Here is an 18,789-nt window from a genome sequence, read left to right on the forward strand (position 1 = left end):
GGTGCGGATATTTCCGCTGGTGAAGCTGTGTACACTGGATGTGATCGTGGAGACGGCTATGGGAACGGAATCCAATGCGCAGACGGAGGAGTCCGGTTATACGATGGCGGTTGAGGACATTTCCGAGATCGTGTTCTGGAGAATGTTCAATGCCGTGTACAACAATGAGTTTATGTTCAAACTGAGCAGCAAATTTGGAACGTATAAGAAATGTTTGAAGACGATTCGGGAGTTTACTTTGTCTATCATTGAAAAACGCAGAAGCGCTTTGATCGGATTAGATGAAAACGGTGAAAACTTACGAAAGGATGTCGATTCGTCGGGACTAAAAAGGAAAATGGCTCTATTGGACATCTTATTGCAAACGACAATTGATGGACGACCGTTGACAAATGAAGAAATACGCGAGGAAGTAGATACTTTTATGTTTGCGGTGAGCTTTAACAAATTAATAGAAATATTTGAAATTATCAAGCAACATTATTCTAGGGACACGATACAACTGCTAGGGGGCGGTCCAGAATGTCGAATTGTTAAAAAATCCATATTCACTAGAACTGATGTGGTCAGGGCGTTGACAGTGTGCACCCAAAATAACCAAAATTGGCATTATATAATATTTCGCTTCCTGAGGGGGCGGTCCAGAATGTCGAATTGTTTAAAAATCCATATTCACTAAAACTGATGTGGTCAGGGCGTTAACAGTGTGCACCCAAAATAACCAAAATTGGCATTTTATAATATTTCGCTTCCTGAGGGGGCGGTCCAGAATGTCGAATTGTTTAAAAATCCATATTCACTAAAACTGATGTGGTCAGGGCGTTGACAGTGTGCACCCAAAATAACCAAAATTGGCATTATATAATATTTCGCTTCCTGAGGGGGCGGTCCAGAATGTCGAATTGTTTAAAAATCCATATTCACTAAAACTGATGTGGTCAGGGCGTTAACAGTGTGCACCCAAAATAACCAAAATTGGCATTTTATAATATTTCGCTTCCTGAGGGGGCGGTCCAGAATGTCGAATTGTTTAAAAATCCATATTCACTAAAACTGATGTGGTCAGGGCGTTAACAGTGTGCACCCAAAATAACCAAAATTGGCATTTTATAATATTTCGCTTCCTGAGGGGGCGGTCCAGAATGTCGAATTGTTTAAAAATCCATATTCACTAAAACTGATGTGGTCAGGGCGTTGACAGTGTGCACCCAAAATAACCAAAATTGGCATTATATAATATTTCGCTTCCTGAGGGGGCGGTCCAGAATGTCGAATTGTTTAAAAATCCATATTCACTAAAACTGATGTGGTCAGGGCGTTAACAGTGTGCACCCAAAATAACCAAAATTGGCATTTTATAATATTTCGCTTCCTGAGGGGGCGGTCCAGAATGTCGAATTGTTTAAAAATCCATATTCACTAAAACTGATGTGGTCAGGGCGTTAACAGTGTGCACCCAAAATAACCAAAATTGGCATTTTATAATATTTCGCTTCCTGAGGGGGCGGTCCAGAATGTCGAATTGTTTAAAAATCCATATTCACTAGAACTGATGTGGTCAGGGCGTTAACAGTGTGCACCCAAAATAACCAAAATTGGCATTATATAATATTTCGCTTCCTGAGGGGGCGGTCCAGAATGTCGAATTGTTTAAAAATCCATATTCACTAAAACTGATGTGGTCAGGGCGTTAACAGTGTGCACCCAAAATAACCAAAATTGGCATTATATAATATTTCGCTTCCTGAGGGGGCGGTCCAGAATGTCGAATTGTTTAAAAATCCATATTCACTAAAACTGATGTGGTCAGGGCGTTAACAGTGTGCACCCAAAATAACCAAAATTGGCATTTTATAATATTTCGCTTCCTGAGGGGGCGGTCCAGAATGTCGAATTGTTTAAAAATCCATATTCACTAGAACTGATGTGGTCAGGGCGTTAACAGTGTGCACCCAAAATAACCAAAATTGGCATTATATAATATTTCGCTTCCTGAGGGGGCGGTCCAGAATGTCGAATTGTTTAAAAATCCATATTCACTAAAACTGATGTGGTCAGGGCGTTGACAGTGTGCACCCAAAATAACCAAAATTGGCATTTTATAATATTTCGCTTCCTGAGGGGGCGGTCCAGAATGTCGAATTGTTTAAAAATCCATATTCACTAAAACTGATGTGGTCAGGGCGTTAACAGTGTGCACCCAAAATAACCAAAATTGGCATTTTATAATATTTCGCTTCCTGAGGGGGCGGTCCAGAATGTCGAATTGTTTAAAAATCCATATTCACTAGAACTGATGTGGTCAGGGCGTTAACAGTGTGCACCCAAAATAACCAAAATTGGCATTATATAATATTTCGCTTCCTGAGGGGGCGGTCCAGAATGTCGAATTGTTTAAAAATCCATATTCACTAGAACTGATGTGGTCAGGGCGTTAACAGTGTGCACCCAAAATAACCAAAATTGGCATTATATAATATTTCGCTTCCTGAGGGGGCGGTCCAGAATGTCGAATTGTTTAAAAATCCATATTCACTAAAACTGATGTGGTCAGGGCGTTAACAGTGTGCACCCAAAATAACCAAAATTGGCATTATATAATATTTCGCTTCCTGAGGGGGCGGTCCAGAATGTCGAATTGTTTAAAAATCCATATTCACTAAAACTGATGTGGTCAGGGCGTTAACAGTGTGCACCCAAAATAACCAAAATTGGCATTTTATAATATTTCGCTTCCTGAGGGGGCGGTCCAGAATGTCGAATTGTTTAAAAATCCATATTCACTAGAACTGATGTGGTCAGGGCGTTAACAGTGTGCACCCAAAATAACCAAAATTGGCATTATATAATATTTCGCTTCCTGAGGGGGCGGTCCAGAATGTCGAATTGTTTAAAAATCCATATTCACTAAAACTGATGTGGTCAGGGCGTTGACAGTGTGCACCCAAAATAACCAAAATTGGCATTTTATAATATTTCGCTTCCTGAGGGGGCGGTCCAGAATGTCGAATTGTTTAAAAATCCATATTCACTAAAACTGATGTGGTCAGGGCGTTGACAGTGTGCACCCAAAATAACCAAAATTGGCATTTTATAATATTTCGCTTCCTGAGGGGGCGGTCCAGAATGTCGAATTGTTTAAAAATCCATATTCACTAAAACTGATGTGGTCAGGGCGTTAACAGTGTGCACCCAAAATAACCAAAATTGGCATTTTATAATATTTCGCTTCCTGAGGGGGCGGTCCAGAATGTCGAATTGTTTAAAAATCCATATTCACTAAAACTGATGTGGTCAGGGCGTTGACAGTGTGCACCCAAAATAACCAAAATTGGCATTTTATAATATTTCGCTTCCTGAGGGGGCGGTCCAGAATGTCGAATTGTTTAAAAATCCATATTCACTAAAACTGATGTGGTCAGGGCGTTAACAGTGTGCACCCAAAATAACCAAAATTGGCATTTTATAATATTTCGCTTCCTGAGGGGGCGGTCCAGAATGTCGAATTGTTTAAAAATCCATATTCACTAGAACTGATGTGGTCAGGGCGTTAACAGTGTGCACCCAAAATAACCAAAATTGGTATTTTATTATATTTTGCATCCTGAAAAAAAAATTTTTTTTTTGAACTGAAGAGCTGGTTACTCAGTGAGTAACTTAGAGTAACCACGATGACACCACTGCCGAGGGGGCGGTCCAGAATGTCGAATTGTTAAAAAATCCATATTCACTAGAACTGATGTGGTCAGGGCGTTGACAGTGTGCACCCAAAATAACCAAAATTGGCATTATATAATATTTCGCTTCCTGAGGGGGCGGTCCAGAATGTCGAATTGTTTAAAAATCCATATTCACTAAAACTGATGTGGTCAGGGCGTTAACAGTGTGCACCCAAAATAACCAAAATTGGCATTTTATAATATTTCGCTTCCTGAGGGGGCGGTCCAGAATGTCGAATTGTTTAAAAATCCATATTCACTAAAACTGATGTGGTCAGGGCGTTGACAGTGTGCACCCAAAATAACCAAAATTGGCATTATATAATATTTCGCTTCCTGAGGGGGCGGTCCAGAATGTCGAATTGTTAAAAAATCCATATTCACTAAAACTGATGTGGTCAGGGCGTTAACAGTGTGCACCCAAAATAACCAAAATTGGCATTTTATAATATTTCGCTTCCTGAGGGGGCGGTCCAGAATGTCGAATTGTTTAAAAATCCATATTCACTAAAACTGATGTGGTCAGGGCGTTAACAGTGTGCACCCAAAATAACCAAAATTGGCATTATATAATATTTTGCTTCCTGAGGGGGCGGTCCAGAATGTCGAATTGTTTAAAAATCCATATTCACTAAAACTGATGTGGTCAGGGCGTTAACAGTGTGCACCCAAAATAACCAAAATTGGCATTTTATAATATTTCGCTTCCTGAGGGGGCGGTCCAGAATGTCGAATTGTTTAAAAATCCATATTCACTAGAACTGATGTGGTCAGGGCGTTAACAGTGTGCACCCAAAATAACCAAAATTGGTATTTTATTATATTTTGCATCCTGAAAAAAAAATTTTTTTTTTGAACTGAAGAGCTGGTTACTCAGTGAGTAACTTAGAGTAACCACGATGACACCACTGCCCGAGGGGGCGGTCCAGAATGTCGAATTGTTAAAAAATCCATATTCACTAGAACTGATGTGGTCAGGGCGTTGACAGTGTGCACCCAAAATAACCAAAATTGGCATTATATAATATTTCGCTTCCTGAGGGGGCGGTCCAGAATGTCGAATTGTTAAAAAATCCATATTCACTAAAACTGATGTGGTCAGGGCGTTGACAGTGTGCACCCAAAATAACCAAAATTGGCATTATATAATATTTCGCTTCCTGAGGGGGCGGTCCAGAATGTCGAATTGTTTAAAAATCCATATTCACTAAAACTGATGTGGTCAGGGCGTTAACAGTGTGCACCCAAAATAACCAAAATTGGTATTTTATTATATTTTGCATCCTGAAAAAAAAATTTTTTTTTTGAACTGAAGAGCTGGTTACTCAGTGAGTAACTTAGAGTAACCACGATGACACCACTGCCCGAGGGGGCGGTCCAGAATGTCGAATTGTTTAAAAATCCATATTCACTAAAACTGATGTGGTCAGGGCGTTAACAGTGTGCACCCAAAATAACCAAAATTGGCATTTTATAATATTTCGCTTCCTGAGGGGGCGGTCCAGAATGTCGAATTGTTTAAAAATCCATATTCACTAAAACTGATGTGGTCAGGGCGTTGACAGTGTGCACCCAAAATAACCAAAATTGGCATTATATAATATTTCGCTTCCTGAGGGGGCGGTCCAGAATGTCGAATTGTTTAAAAATCCATATTCACTAAAACTGATGTGGTCAGGGCGTTGACAGTGTGCACCCAAAATAACCAAAATTGGCATTATATAATATTTCGCTTCCTGAGGGGGCGGTCCAGAATGTCGAATTGTTTAAAAATCCATATTCACTAAAACTGATGTGGTCAGGGCGTTGACAGTGTGCACCCAAAATAACCAAAATTGGCATTATATAATATTTCGCTTCCTGAGGGGGCGGTCCAGAATGTCGAATTGTTTAAAAATCCATATTCACTAAAACTGATGTGGTCAGGGCGTTGACAGTGTGCACCCAAAATAACCAAAATTGGCATTATATAATATTTCGCTTCCTGAGGGGGCGGTCCAGAATGTCGAATTGTTTAAAAATCCATATTCACTAAAACTGATGTGGTCAGGGCGTTGACAGTGTGCACCCAAAATAACCAAAATTGGCATTATATAATATTTCGCTTCCTGAGGGGGTGGTCCAGAATGTCGAATTGTTTAAAAATCCATATTCACTAAAACTGATGTGGTCAGGGCGTTAACAGTGTGCACCCAAAATAACCAAAATTGGCATTTTATAATATTTCGCTTCCTGAGGGGGCGGTCCAGAATGTCGAATTGTTTAAAAATCCATATTCACTAAAACTGATGTGGTCAGGGCGTTAACAGTGTGCACCCAAAATAACCAAAATTGGCATTATATAATATTTCGCTTCCTGAGGGGGCGGTCCAGAATGTCGAATTGTTTAAAAATCCATATTCACTAAAACTGATGTGGTCAGGGCGTTGACAGTGTGCACCCAAAATAACCAAAATTGGCATTATATAATATTTCGCTTCCTGAGGGGGCGGTCCAGAATGTCGAATTGTTTAAAAATCCATATTCACTAAAACTGATGTGGTCAGGGCGTTGACAGTGTGCACCCAAAATAACCAAAATTGGCATTATATAATATTTCGCTTCCTGAGGGGGCGGTCCAGAATGTCGAATTGTTTAAAAATCCATATTCACTAGAACTGATGTGGTCAGGGCGTTAACAGTGTGCACCCAAAATAACCAAAATTGGTATTTTATTATATTTTGCATCCTGAAAAAAAAATTTTTTTTTTGAACTGAAGAGCTGGTTACTCAGTGAGTAACTTAGAGTAACCACGATGACACCACTGCCGAGGGGGCGGTCCAGAATGTCGAATTGTTAAAAAATCCATATTCACTAGAACTGATGTGGTCAGGGCGTTGACAGTGTGCACCCAAAATAACCAAAATTGGCATTATATAATATTTCGCTTCCTGAGGGGGCGGTCCAGAATGTCGAATTGTTTAAAAATCCATATTCACTAAAACTGATGTGGTCAGGGCGTTGACAGTGTGCACCCAAAATAACCAAAATTGGCATTATATAATATTTTGCTTCCTGAGGGGGCGGTCCAGAATGTCGAATTGTTTAAAAATCCATATTCACTAAAACTGATGTGGTCAGGGCGTTAACAGTGTGCACCCAAAATAACCAAAATTGGCATTATATAATATTTTGCTTCCTGAGGGGGCGGTCCAGAATGTCGAATTGTTTAAAAATCCATATTCACTAAAACTGATGTGGTCAGGGCGTTAACAGTGTGCACCCAAAATAACCAAAATTGGCATTATATAATATTTTGCTTCCTGAGGGGGCGGTCCAGAATGTCGAATTGTTTAAAAATCCATATTCACTAAAACTGATGTGGTCAGGGCGTTGACAGTGTGCACCCAAAATAACCAAAATTGGCATTATATAATATTTTGCTTCCTGAGGGGGCGGTCCAGAATGTCGAATTGTTTAAAAATCCATATTCACTAAAACTGATGTGGTCAGGGCGTTAACAGTGTGCACCCAAAATAACCAAAATTGGCATTTTATAATATTTCGCTTCCTGAGGGGGCGGTCCAGAATGTCGAATTGTTTAAAAATCCATATTCACTAAAACTGATGTGGTCAGGGCGTTGACAGTGTGCACCCAAAATAACCAAAATTGGCATTATATAATATTTCGCTTCCTGAGGGGGCGGTCCAGAATGTCGAATTGTTTAAAAATCCATATTCACTAAAACTGATGTGGTCAGGGCGTTAACAGTGTGCACCCAAAATAACCAAAATTGGCATTTTATAATATTTCGCTTCCTGAGGGGGCGGTCCAGAATGTCGAATTGTTTAAAAATCCATATTCACTAAAACTGATGTGGTCAGGGCGTTGACAGTGTGCACCCAAAATAACCAAAATTGGCATTATATAATATTTCGCTTCCTGAGGGGGCGGTCCAGAATGTCGAATTGTTTAAAAATCCATATTCACTAAAACTGATGTGGTCAGGGCGTTAACAGTGTGCACCCAAAATAACCAAAATTGGCATTTTATAATATTTCGCTTCCTGAGGGGGCGGTCCAGAATGTCGAATTGTTTAAAAATCCATATTCACTAAAACTGATGTGGTCAGGGCGTTAACAGTGTGCACCCAAAATAACCAAAATTGGCATTTTATAATATTTCGCTTCCTGAGGGGGCGGTCCAGAATGTCGAATTGTTTAAAAATCCATATTCACTAAAACTGATGTGGTCAGGGCGTTAACAGTGTGCACCCAAAATAACCAAAATTGGCATTTTATAATATTTCGCTTCCTGAGGGGGCGGTCCAGAATGTCGAATTGTTTAAAAATCCATATTCACTAGAACTGATGTGGTCAGGGCGTTAACAGTGTGCACCCAAAATAACCAAAATTGGTATTTTATTATATTTTGCATCCTGAAAAAAAAAATTTTTTTTTGAACTGAAGAGCTGGTTACTCAGTGAGTAACTTAGAGTAACCACGATGACACCACTGCCCGAGGGGGCGGTCCAGAATGTCGAATTGTTAAAAAATCCATATTCACTAGAACTGATGTGGTCAGGGCGTTGACAGTGTGCACCCAAAATAACCAAAATTGGCATTATATAATATTTCGCTTCCTGAGGGGGCGGTCCAGAATGTCGAATTGTTTAAAAATCCATATTCACTAAAACTGATGTGGTCAGGGCGTTAACAGTGTGCACCCAAAATAACCAAAATTGGCATTTTATAATATTTCGCTTCCTGAGGGGGCGGTCCAGAATGTCGAATTGTTTAAAAATCCATATTCACTAAAACTGATGTGGTCAGGGCGTTGACAGTGTGCACCCAAAATAACCAAAATTGGCATTATATAATATTTCGCTTCCTGAGGGGGCGGTCCAGAATGTCGAATTGTTTAAAAATCCATATTCACTAAAACTGATGTGGTCAGGGCGTTAACAGTGTGCACCCAAAATAACCAAAATTGGCATTTTATAATATTTCGCTTCCTGAGGGGGCGGTCCAGAATGTCGAATTGTTTAAAAATCCATATTCACTAAAACTGATGTGGTCAGGGCGTTAACAGTGTGCACCCAAAATAACCAAAATTGGCATTTTATAATATTTCGCTTCCTGAGGGGGCGGTCCAGAATGTCGAATTGTTTAAAAATCCATATTCACTAAAACTGATGTGGTCAGGGCGTTGACAGTGTGCACCCAAAATAACCAAAATTGGCATTATATAATATTTCGCTTCCTGAGGGGGCGGTCCAGAATGTCGAATTGTTTAAAAATCCATATTCACTAAAACTGATGTGGTCAGGGCGTTAACAGTGTGCACCCAAAATAACCAAAATTGGCATTTTATAATATTTCGCTTCCTGAGGGGGCGGTCCAGAATGTCGAATTGTTTAAAAATCCATATTCACTAAAACTGATGTGGTCAGGGCGTTAACAGTGTGCACCCAAAATAACCAAAATTGGCATTTTATAATATTTCGCTTCCTGAGGGGGCGGTCCAGAATGTCGAATTGTTTAAAAATCCATATTCACTAGAACTGATGTGGTCAGGGCGTTAACAGTGTGCACCCAAAATAACCAAAATTGGCATTATATAATATTTCGCTTCCTGAGGGGGCGGTCCAGAATGTCGAATTGTTTAAAAATCCATATTCACTAAAACTGATGTGGTCAGGGCGTTAACAGTGTGCACCCAAAATAACCAAAATTGGCATTATATAATATTTCGCTTCCTGAGGGGGCGGTCCAGAATGTCGAATTGTTTAAAAATCCATATTCACTAAAACTGATGTGGTCAGGGCGTTAACAGTGTGCACCCAAAATAACCAAAATTGGCATTTTATAATATTTCGCTTCCTGAGGGGGCGGTCCAGAATGTCGAATTGTTTAAAAATCCATATTCACTAGAACTGATGTGGTCAGGGCGTTAACAGTGTGCACCCAAAATAACCAAAATTGGCATTATATAATATTTCGCTTCCTGAGGGGGCGGTCCAGAATGTCGAATTGTTTAAAAATCCATATTCACTAAAACTGATGTGGTCAGGGCGTTGACAGTGTGCACCCAAAATAACCAAAATTGGCATTTTATAATATTTCGCTTCCTGAGGGGGCGGTCCAGAATGTCGAATTGTTTAAAAATCCATATTCACTAAAACTGATGTGGTCAGGGCGTTAACAGTGTGCACCCAAAATAACCAAAATTGGCATTTTATAATATTTCGCTTCCTGAGGGGGCGGTCCAGAATGTCGAATTGTTTAAAAATCCATATTCACTAGAACTGATGTGGTCAGGGCGTTAACAGTGTGCACCCAAAATAACCAAAATTGGTATTTTATTATATTTTGCATCCTGAAAAAAAAATTTTTTTTTTGAACTGAAGAGCTGGTTACTCAGTGAGTAACTTAGAGTAACCACGATGACACCACTGCCGAGGGGGCGGTCCAGAATGTCGAATTGTTTAAAAATCCATATTCACTAAAACTGATGTGGTCAGGGCGTTGACAGTGTGCACCCAAAATAACCAAAATTGGCATTTTATAATATTTCGCTTCCTGAGGGGGCGGTCCAGAATGTCGAATTGTTTAAAAATCCATATTCACTAAAACTGATGTGGTCAGGGCGTTAACAGTGTGCACCCAAAATAACCAAAATTGGCATTTTATAATATTTCGCTTCCTGAGGGGGCGGTCCAGAATGTCGAATTGTTTAAAAATCCATATTCACTAAAACTGATGTGGTCAGGGCGTTGACAGTGTGCACCCAAAATAACCAAAATTGGCATTTTATAATATTTCGCTTCCTGAGGGGGCGGTCCAGAATGTCGAATTGTTTAAAAATCCATATTCACTAAAACTGATGTGGTCAGGGCGTTAACAGTGTGCACCCAAAATAACCAAAATTGGCATTTTATAATATTTCGCTTCCTGAGGGGGCGGTCCAGAATGTCGAATTGTTTAAAAATCCATATTCACTAGAACTGATGTGGTCAGGGCGTTAACAGTGTGCACCCAAAATAACCAAAATTGGCATTTTATAATATTTCGCTTCCTGAGGGGGCGGTCCAGAATGTCGAATTGTTTAAAAATCCATATTCACTAAAACTGATGTGGTCAGGGCGTTAACAGTGTGCACCCAAAATAACCAAAATTGGCATTTTATAATATTTCGCTTCCTGAGGGGGCGGTCCAGAATGTCGAATTGTTTAAAAATCCATATTCACTAAAACTGATGTGGTCAGGGCGTTAACAGTGTGCACCCAAAATAACCAAAATTGGCATTATATAATATTTTGCTTCCTGAGGGGGCGGTCCAGAATGTCGAATTGTTTAAAAATCCATATTCACTAAAACTGATGTGGTCAGGGCGTTAACAGTGTGCACCCAAAATAACCAAAATTGGCATTTTATAATATTTCGCTTCCTGAGGGGGCGGTCCAGAATGTCGAATTGTTTAAAAATCCATATTCACTAGAACTGATGTGGTCAGGGCGTTAACAGTGTGCACCCAAAATAACCAAAATTGGTATTTTATTATATTTTGCATCCTGAAAAAAAAATTTTTTTTTTGAACTGAAGAGCTGGTTACTCAGTGAGTAACTTAGAGTAACCACGATGACACCACTGCCCGAGGGGGCGGTCCAGAATGTCGAATTGTTAAAAAATCCATATTCACTAGAACTGATGTGGTCAGGGCGTTGACAGTGTGCACCCAAAATAACCAAAATTGGCATTATATAATATTTCGCTTCCTGAGGGGGCGGTCCAGAATGTCGAATTGTTAAAAAATCCATATTCACTAAAACTGATGTGGTCAGGGCGTTGACAGTGTGCACCCAAAATAACCAAAATTGGCATTATATAATATTTCGCTTCCTGAGGGGGCGGTCCAGAATGTCGAATTGTTTAAAAATCCATATTCACTAAAACTGATGTGGTCAGGGCGTTGACAGTGTGCACCCAAAATAACCAAAATTGGCATTATATAATATTTCGCTTCCTGAGGGGGCGGTCCAGAATGTCGAATTGTTTAAAAATCCATATTCACTAAAACTGATGTGGTCAGGGCGTTGACAGTGTGCACCCAAAATAACCAAAATTGGCATTATATAATATTTCGCTTCCTGAGGGGGCGGTCCAGAATGTCGAATTGTTTAAAAATCCATATTCACTAAAACTGATGTGGTCAGGGCGTTAACAGTGTGCACCCAAAATAACCAAAATTGGCATTATATAATATTTCGCTTCCTGAGGGGGCGGTCCAGAATGTCGAATTGTTTAAAAATCCATATTCACTAAAACTGATGTGGTCAGGGCGTTAACAGTGTGCACCCAAAATAACCAAAATTGGCATTTTATAATATTTCGCTTCCTGAGGGGGCGGTCCAGAATGTCGAATTGTTTAAAAATCCATATTCACTAGAACTGATGTGGTCAGGGCGTTAACAGTGTGCACCCAAAATAACCAAAATTGGCATTATATAATATTTCGCTTCCTGAGGGGGCGGTCCAGAATGTCGAATTGTTTAAAAATCCATATTCACTAAAACTGATGTGGTCAGGGCGTTGACAGTGTGCACCCAAAATAACCAAAATTGGCATTTTATAATATTTCGCTTCCTGAGGGGGCGGTCCAGAATGTCGAATTGTTTAAAAATCCATATTCACTAAAACTGATGTGGTCAGGGCGTTAACAGTGTGCACCCAAAATAACCAAAATTGGCATTTTATAATATTTCGCTTCCTGAGGGGGCGGTCCAGAATGTCGAATTGTTTAAAAATCCATATTCACTAGAACTGATGTGGTCAGGGCGTTAACAGTGTGCACCCAAAATAACCAAAATTGGTATTTTATTATATTTTGCATCCTGAAAAAAAAATTTTTTTTTTGAACTGAAGAGCTGGTTACTCAGTGAGTAACTTAGAGTAACCACGATGACACCACTGCCGAGGGGGCGGTCCAGAATGTCGAATTGTTAAAAAATCCATATTCACTAGAACTGATGTGGTCAGGGCGTTGACAGTGTGCACCCAAAATAACCAAAATTGGCATTATATAATATTTCGCTTCCTGAGGGGGCGGTCCAGAATGTCGAATTGTTTAAAAATCCATATTCACTAAAACTGATGTGGTCAGGGCGTTAACAGTGTGCACCCAAAATAACCAAAATTGGCATTTTATAATATTTCGCTTCCTGAGGGGGCGGTCCAGAATGTCGAATTGTTTAAAAATCCATATTCACTAAAACTGATGTGGTCAGGGCGTTGACAGTGTGCACCCAAAATAACCAAAATTGGCATTATATAATATTTCGCTTCCTGAGGGGGCGGTCCAGAATGTCGAATTGTTAAAAAATCCATATTCACTAAAACTGATGTGGTCAGGGCGTTAACAGTGTGCACCCAAAATAACCAAAATTGGCATTTTATAATATTTCGCTTCCTGAGGGGGCGGTCCAGAATGTCGAATTGTTTAAAAATCCATATTCACTAAAACTGATGTGGTCAGGGCGTTAACAGTGTGCACCCAAAATAACCAAAATTGGCATTATATAATATTTTGCTTCCTGAGGGGGCGGTCCAGAATGTCGAATTGTTTAAAAATCCATATTCACTAAAACTGATGTGGTCAGGGCGTTAACAGTGTGCACCCAAAATAACCAAAATTGGCATTTTATAATATTTCGCTTCCTGAGGGGGCGGTCCAGAATGTCGAATTGTTTAAAAATCCATATTCACTAGAACTGATGTGGTCAGGGCGTTAACAGTGTGCACCCAAAATAACCAAAATTGGTATTTTATTATATTTTGCATCCTGAAAAAAAAATTTTTTTTTTGAACTGAAGAGCTGGTTACTCAGTGAGTAACTTAGAGTAACCACGATGACACCACTGCCCGAGGGGGCGGTCCAGAATGTCGAATTGTTAAAAAATCCATATTCACTAGAACTGATGTGGTCAGGGCGTTGACAGTGTGCACCCAAAATAACCAAAATTGGCATTATATAATATTTCGCTTCCTGAGGGGGCGGTCCAGAATGTCGAATTGTTAAAAAATCCATATTCACTAAAACTGATGTGGTCAGGGCGTTGACAGTGTGCACCCAAAATAACCAAAATTGGCATTATATAATATTTCGCTTCCTGAGGGGGCGGTCCAGAATGTCGAATTGTTTAAAAATCCATATTCACTAAAACTGATGTGGTCAGGGCGTTAACAGTGTGCACCCAAAATAACCAAAATTGGTATTTTATTATATTTTGCATCCTGAAAAAAAAATTTTTTTTTTGAACTGAAGAGCTGGTTACTCAGTGAGTAACTTAGAGTAACCACGATGACACCACTGCCCGAGGGGGCGGTCCAGAATGTCGAATTGTTTAAAAATCCATATTCACTAAAACTGATGTGGTCAGGGCGTTAACAGTGTGCACCCAAAATAACCAAAATTGGCATTTTATAATATTTCGCTTCCTGAGGGGGCGGTCCAGAATGTCGAATTGTTTAAAAATCCATATTCACTAAAACTGATGTGGTCAGGGCGTTGACAGTGTGCACCCAAAATAACCAAAATTGGCATTATATAATATTTCGCTTCCTGAGGGGGCGGTCCAGAATGTCGAATTGTTTAAAAATCCATATTCACTAAAACTGATGTGGTCAGGGCGTTGACAGTGTGCACCCAAAATAACCAAAATTGGCATTATATAATATTTCGCTTCCTGAGGGGGCGGTCCAGAATGTCGAATTGTTTAAAAATCCATATTCACTAAAACTGATGTGGTCAGGGCGTTGACAGTGTGCACCCAAAATAACCAAAATTGGCATTATATAATATTTCGCTTCCTGAGGGGGCGGTCCAGAATGTCGAATTGTTTAAAAATCCATATTCACTAAAACTGATGTGGTCAGGGCGTTGACAGTGTGCACCCAAAATAACCAAAATTGGCATTATATAATATTTCGCTTCCTGAGGGGGCGGTCCAGAATGTCGAATTGTTTAAAAATCCATATTCACTAGAACTGATGTGGTCAGGGCGTTAACAGTGTGCACCCAAAATAACCAAAATTGGTATTTTATTATATTTTGCATCCTGAAAAAAAAATTTTTTTTTTGAACTGAAGAGCTGGTTACTCAGTGAGTAACTTAGAGTAACCACGATGACACCACTGCCGAGGGGGCGGTCCAGAATGTCGAATTGTTAAAAAATCCATATTCACTAGAACTGATGTGGTCAGGGCGTTGACAGTGTGCACCCAAAATAACCAAAATTGGCATTATATAATATTTCGCTTCCTGAGGGGGCGGTCCAGAATGTCGAATTGTTTAAAAATCCATATTCACTAAAACTGATGTGGTCAGGGCGTTGACAGTGTGCACCCAAAATAACCAAAATTGGCATTATATAATATTTTGCTTCCTGAGGGGGCGGTCCAGAATGTCGAATTGTTTAAAAATCCATATTCACTAAAACTGATGTGGTCAGGGCGTTAACAGTGTGCACCCAAAATAACCAAAATTGGCATTATATAATATTTTGCTTCCTGAGGGGGCGGTCCAGAATGTCGAATTGTTTAAAAATCCATATTCACTAAAACTGATGTGGTCAGGGCGTTAACAGTGTGCACCCAAAATAACCAAAATTGGCATTATATAATATTTTGCTTCCTGAGGGGGCGGTCCAGAATGTCGAATTGTTTAAAAATCCATATTCACTAAAACTGATGTGGTCAGGGCGTTAACAGTGTGCACCCAAAATAACCAAAATTGGCATTATATAATATTTTGCTTCCTGAGGGGGCGGTCCAGAATGTCGAATTGTTTAAAAATCCATATTCACTAAAACTGATGTGGTCAGGGCGTTAACAGTGTGCACCCAAAATAACCAAAATTGGCATTATATAATATTTTGCTTCCTGAGGGGGCGGTCCAGAATGTCGAATTGTTTAAAAATCCATATTCACTAAAACTGATGTGGTCAGGGCGTTGACAGTGTGCACCCAAAATAACCAAAATTGGCATTATATAATATTTCGCTTCCTGAGGGGGCGGTCCAGAATGTCGAATTGTTTAAAAATCCATATTCACTAAAACTGATGTGGTCAGGGCGTTAACAGTGTGCACCCAAAATAACCAAAATTGGCATTTTATAATATTTCGCTTCCTGAGGGGGCGGTCCAGAATGTCGAATTGTTTAAAAATCCATATTCACTAAAACTGATGTGGTCAGGGCGTTAACAGTGTGCACCCAAAATAACCAAAATTGGCATTTTATAATATTTCGCTTCCTGAGGGGGCGGTCCAGAATGTCGAATTGTTTAAAAATCCATATTCACTAAAACTGATGTGGTCAGGGCGTTGACAGTGTGCACCCAAAATAACCAAAATTGGCATTATATAATATTTCGCTTCCTGAGGGGGCGGTCCAGAATGTCGAATTGTTTAAAAATCCATATTCACTAAAACTGATGTGGTCAGGGCGTTAACAGTGTGCACCCAAAATAACCAAAATTGGCATTTTATAATATTTCGCTTCCTGAGGGGGCGGTCCAGAATGTCGAATTGTTTAAAAATCCATATTCACTAAAACTGATGTGGTCAGGGCGTTAACAGTGTGCACCCAAAATAACCAAAATTGGCATTTTATAATATTTCGCTTCCTGAGGGGGCGGTCCAGAATGTCGAATTGTTTAAAAATCCATATTCACTAGAACTGATGTGGTCAGGGCGTTAACAGTGTGCACCCAAAATAACCAAAATTGGCATTATATAATATTTCGCTTCCTGAGGGGGCGGTCCAGAATGTCGAATTGTTTAAAAATCCATATTCACTAAAACTGATGTGGTCAGGGCGTTAACAGTGTGCACCCAAAATAACCAAAATTGGCATTATATAATATTTCGCTTCCTGAGGGGGCGGTCCAGAATGTCGAATTGTTTAAAAATCCATATTCACTAAAACTGATGTGGTCAGGGCGTTAACAGTGTGCACCCAAAATAACCAAAATTGGCATTTTATAATATTTCGCTTCCTGAGGGGGCGGTCCAGAATGTCGAATTGTTTAAAAATCCATATTCACTAGAACTGATGTGGTCAGGGCGTTAACAGTGTGCACCCAAAATAACCAAAATTGGCATTATATAATATTTCGCTTCCTGAGGGGGCGGTCCAGAATGTCGAATTGTTTAAAAATCCATATTCACTAAAACTGATGTGGTCAGGGCGTTGACAGTGTGCACCCAAAATAACCAAAATTGGCATTTTATAATATTTCGCTTCCTGAGGGGGCGGTCCAGAATGTCGAATTGTTTAAAAATCCATATTCACTAAAACTGATGTGGTCAGGGCGTTAACAGTGTGCACCCAAAATAACCAAAATTGGCATTTTATAATATTTCGCTTCCTGAGGGGGCGGTCCAGAATGTCGAATTGTTTAAAAATCCATATTCACTAGAACTGATGTGGTCAGGGCGTTAACAGTGTGCACCCAAAATAACCAAAATTGGTATTTTATTATATTTTGCATCCTGAAAAAAAAATTTTTTTTTTGAACTGAAGAGCTGGTTACTCAGTGAGTAACTTAGAGTAACCACGATGACACCACTGCCGAGGGGGCGGTCCAGAATGTCGAATTGTTTAAAAATCCATATTCACTAAAACTGATGTGGTCAGGGCGTTGACAGTGTGCACCCAAAATAACCAAAATTGGCATTTTATAATATTTCGCTTCCTGAGGGGGCGGTCCAGAATGTCGAATTGTTTAAAAATCCATATTCACTAAAACTGATGTGGTCAGGGCGTTAACAGTGTGCACCCAAAATAACCAAAATTGGCATTTTATAATATTTCGCTTCCTGAGGGGGCGGTCCAGAATGTCGAATTGTTTAAAAATCCATATTCACTAAAACTGATGTGGTCAGGGCGTTGACAGTGTGCACCCAAAATAACCAAAATTGGCATTTTATAATATTTCGCTTCCTGAGGGGGCGGTCCAGAATGTCGAATTGTTTAAAAATCCATATTCACTAAAACTGATGTGGTCAGGGCGTTAACAGTGTGCACCCAAAATAACCAAAATTGGCATTTTATAATATTTCGCTTCCTGAGGGGGCGGTCCAGAATGTCGAATTGTTTAAAAATCCATATTCACTAGAACTGATGTGGTCAGGGCGTTAACAGTGTGCACCCAAAATAACCAAAATTGGCATTTTATAATATTTCGCTTCCTGAGGGGGCGGTCCAGAATGTCGAATTGTTTAAAAATCCATATTCACTAAAACTGATGTGGTCAGGGCGTTAACAGTGTGCACCCAAAATAACCAAAATTGGCATTTTATAATATTTCGCTTCCTGAGGGGGCGGTCCAGAATGTCGAATTGTTTAAAAATCCATATTCACTAAAACTGATGTGGTCAGGGCGTTAACAGTGTGCACCCAAAATAACCAAAATTGGCATTATATAATATTTTGCTTCCTGAGGGGGCGGTCCAGAATGTCGAATTGTTTAAAAATCCATATTCACTAAAACTGATGTGGTCAGGGCGTTAACAGTGTGCACCCAAAATAACCAAAATTGGCATTTTATAATATTTCGCTTCCTGAGGGGGCGGTCCAGAATGTCGAATTGTTTAAAAATCCATATTCACTAGAACTGATGTGGTCAGGGCGTTAACAGTGTGCACCCAAAATAACCAAAATTGGTATTTTATTATATTTTGCATCCTGAAAAAAAAATTTTTTTTTTGAACTGAAGAGCTGGTTACTCAGTGAGTAACTTAGAGTAACCACGATGACACCACTGCCCGAGGGGGCGGTCCAGAATGTCGAATTGTTAAAAAATCCATATTCACTAGAACTGATGTGGTCAGGGCGTTGACAGTGTGCACCCAAAATAACCAAAATTGGCATTATATAATATTTCGCTTCCTGAGGGGGCGGTCCAGAATGTCGAATTGTTAAAAAATCCATATTCACTAAAACTGATGTGGTCAGGGCGTTGACAGTGTGCACCCAAAATAACCAAAATTGGCATTATATAATATTTCGCTTCCTGAGGGGGCGGTCC

At 39.7% G+C, this 18,789-nt stretch overlaps 1 protein-coding gene across 1 annotated transcript in view; it reads left to right on the plus strand.

The window, feature by feature from the left end:
- The first annotated feature begins 6 nt into the window (after positions 1–6).
- The window catches only part of LOC115255254 (cytochrome P450 4d2-like), a 69,637-nt gene continuing 50,854 nt past the window's right edge, over positions 7–18,789 (plus strand). Inside the window, exons 1-2 of the mRNA XM_062844063.1 lie at positions 7–433; positions 490–499. Coding sequence (XP_062700047.1) covers positions 59–433; positions 490–499 — 385 coding nt within the window. The 5' untranslated portion in view covers positions 7–58. The remainder of the gene's footprint in view (positions 434–489; positions 500–18,789) is intronic.

This window comes from Aedes albopictus, unplaced genomic scaffold (genome assembly GCF_035046485.1).
Source record: "Aedes albopictus strain Foshan unplaced genomic scaffold, AalbF5 HiC_scaffold_81, whole genome shotgun sequence".
In the NCBI taxonomy this organism is placed as follows: domain Eukaryota; kingdom Metazoa; phylum Arthropoda; class Insecta; order Diptera; family Culicidae; genus Aedes; species Aedes albopictus.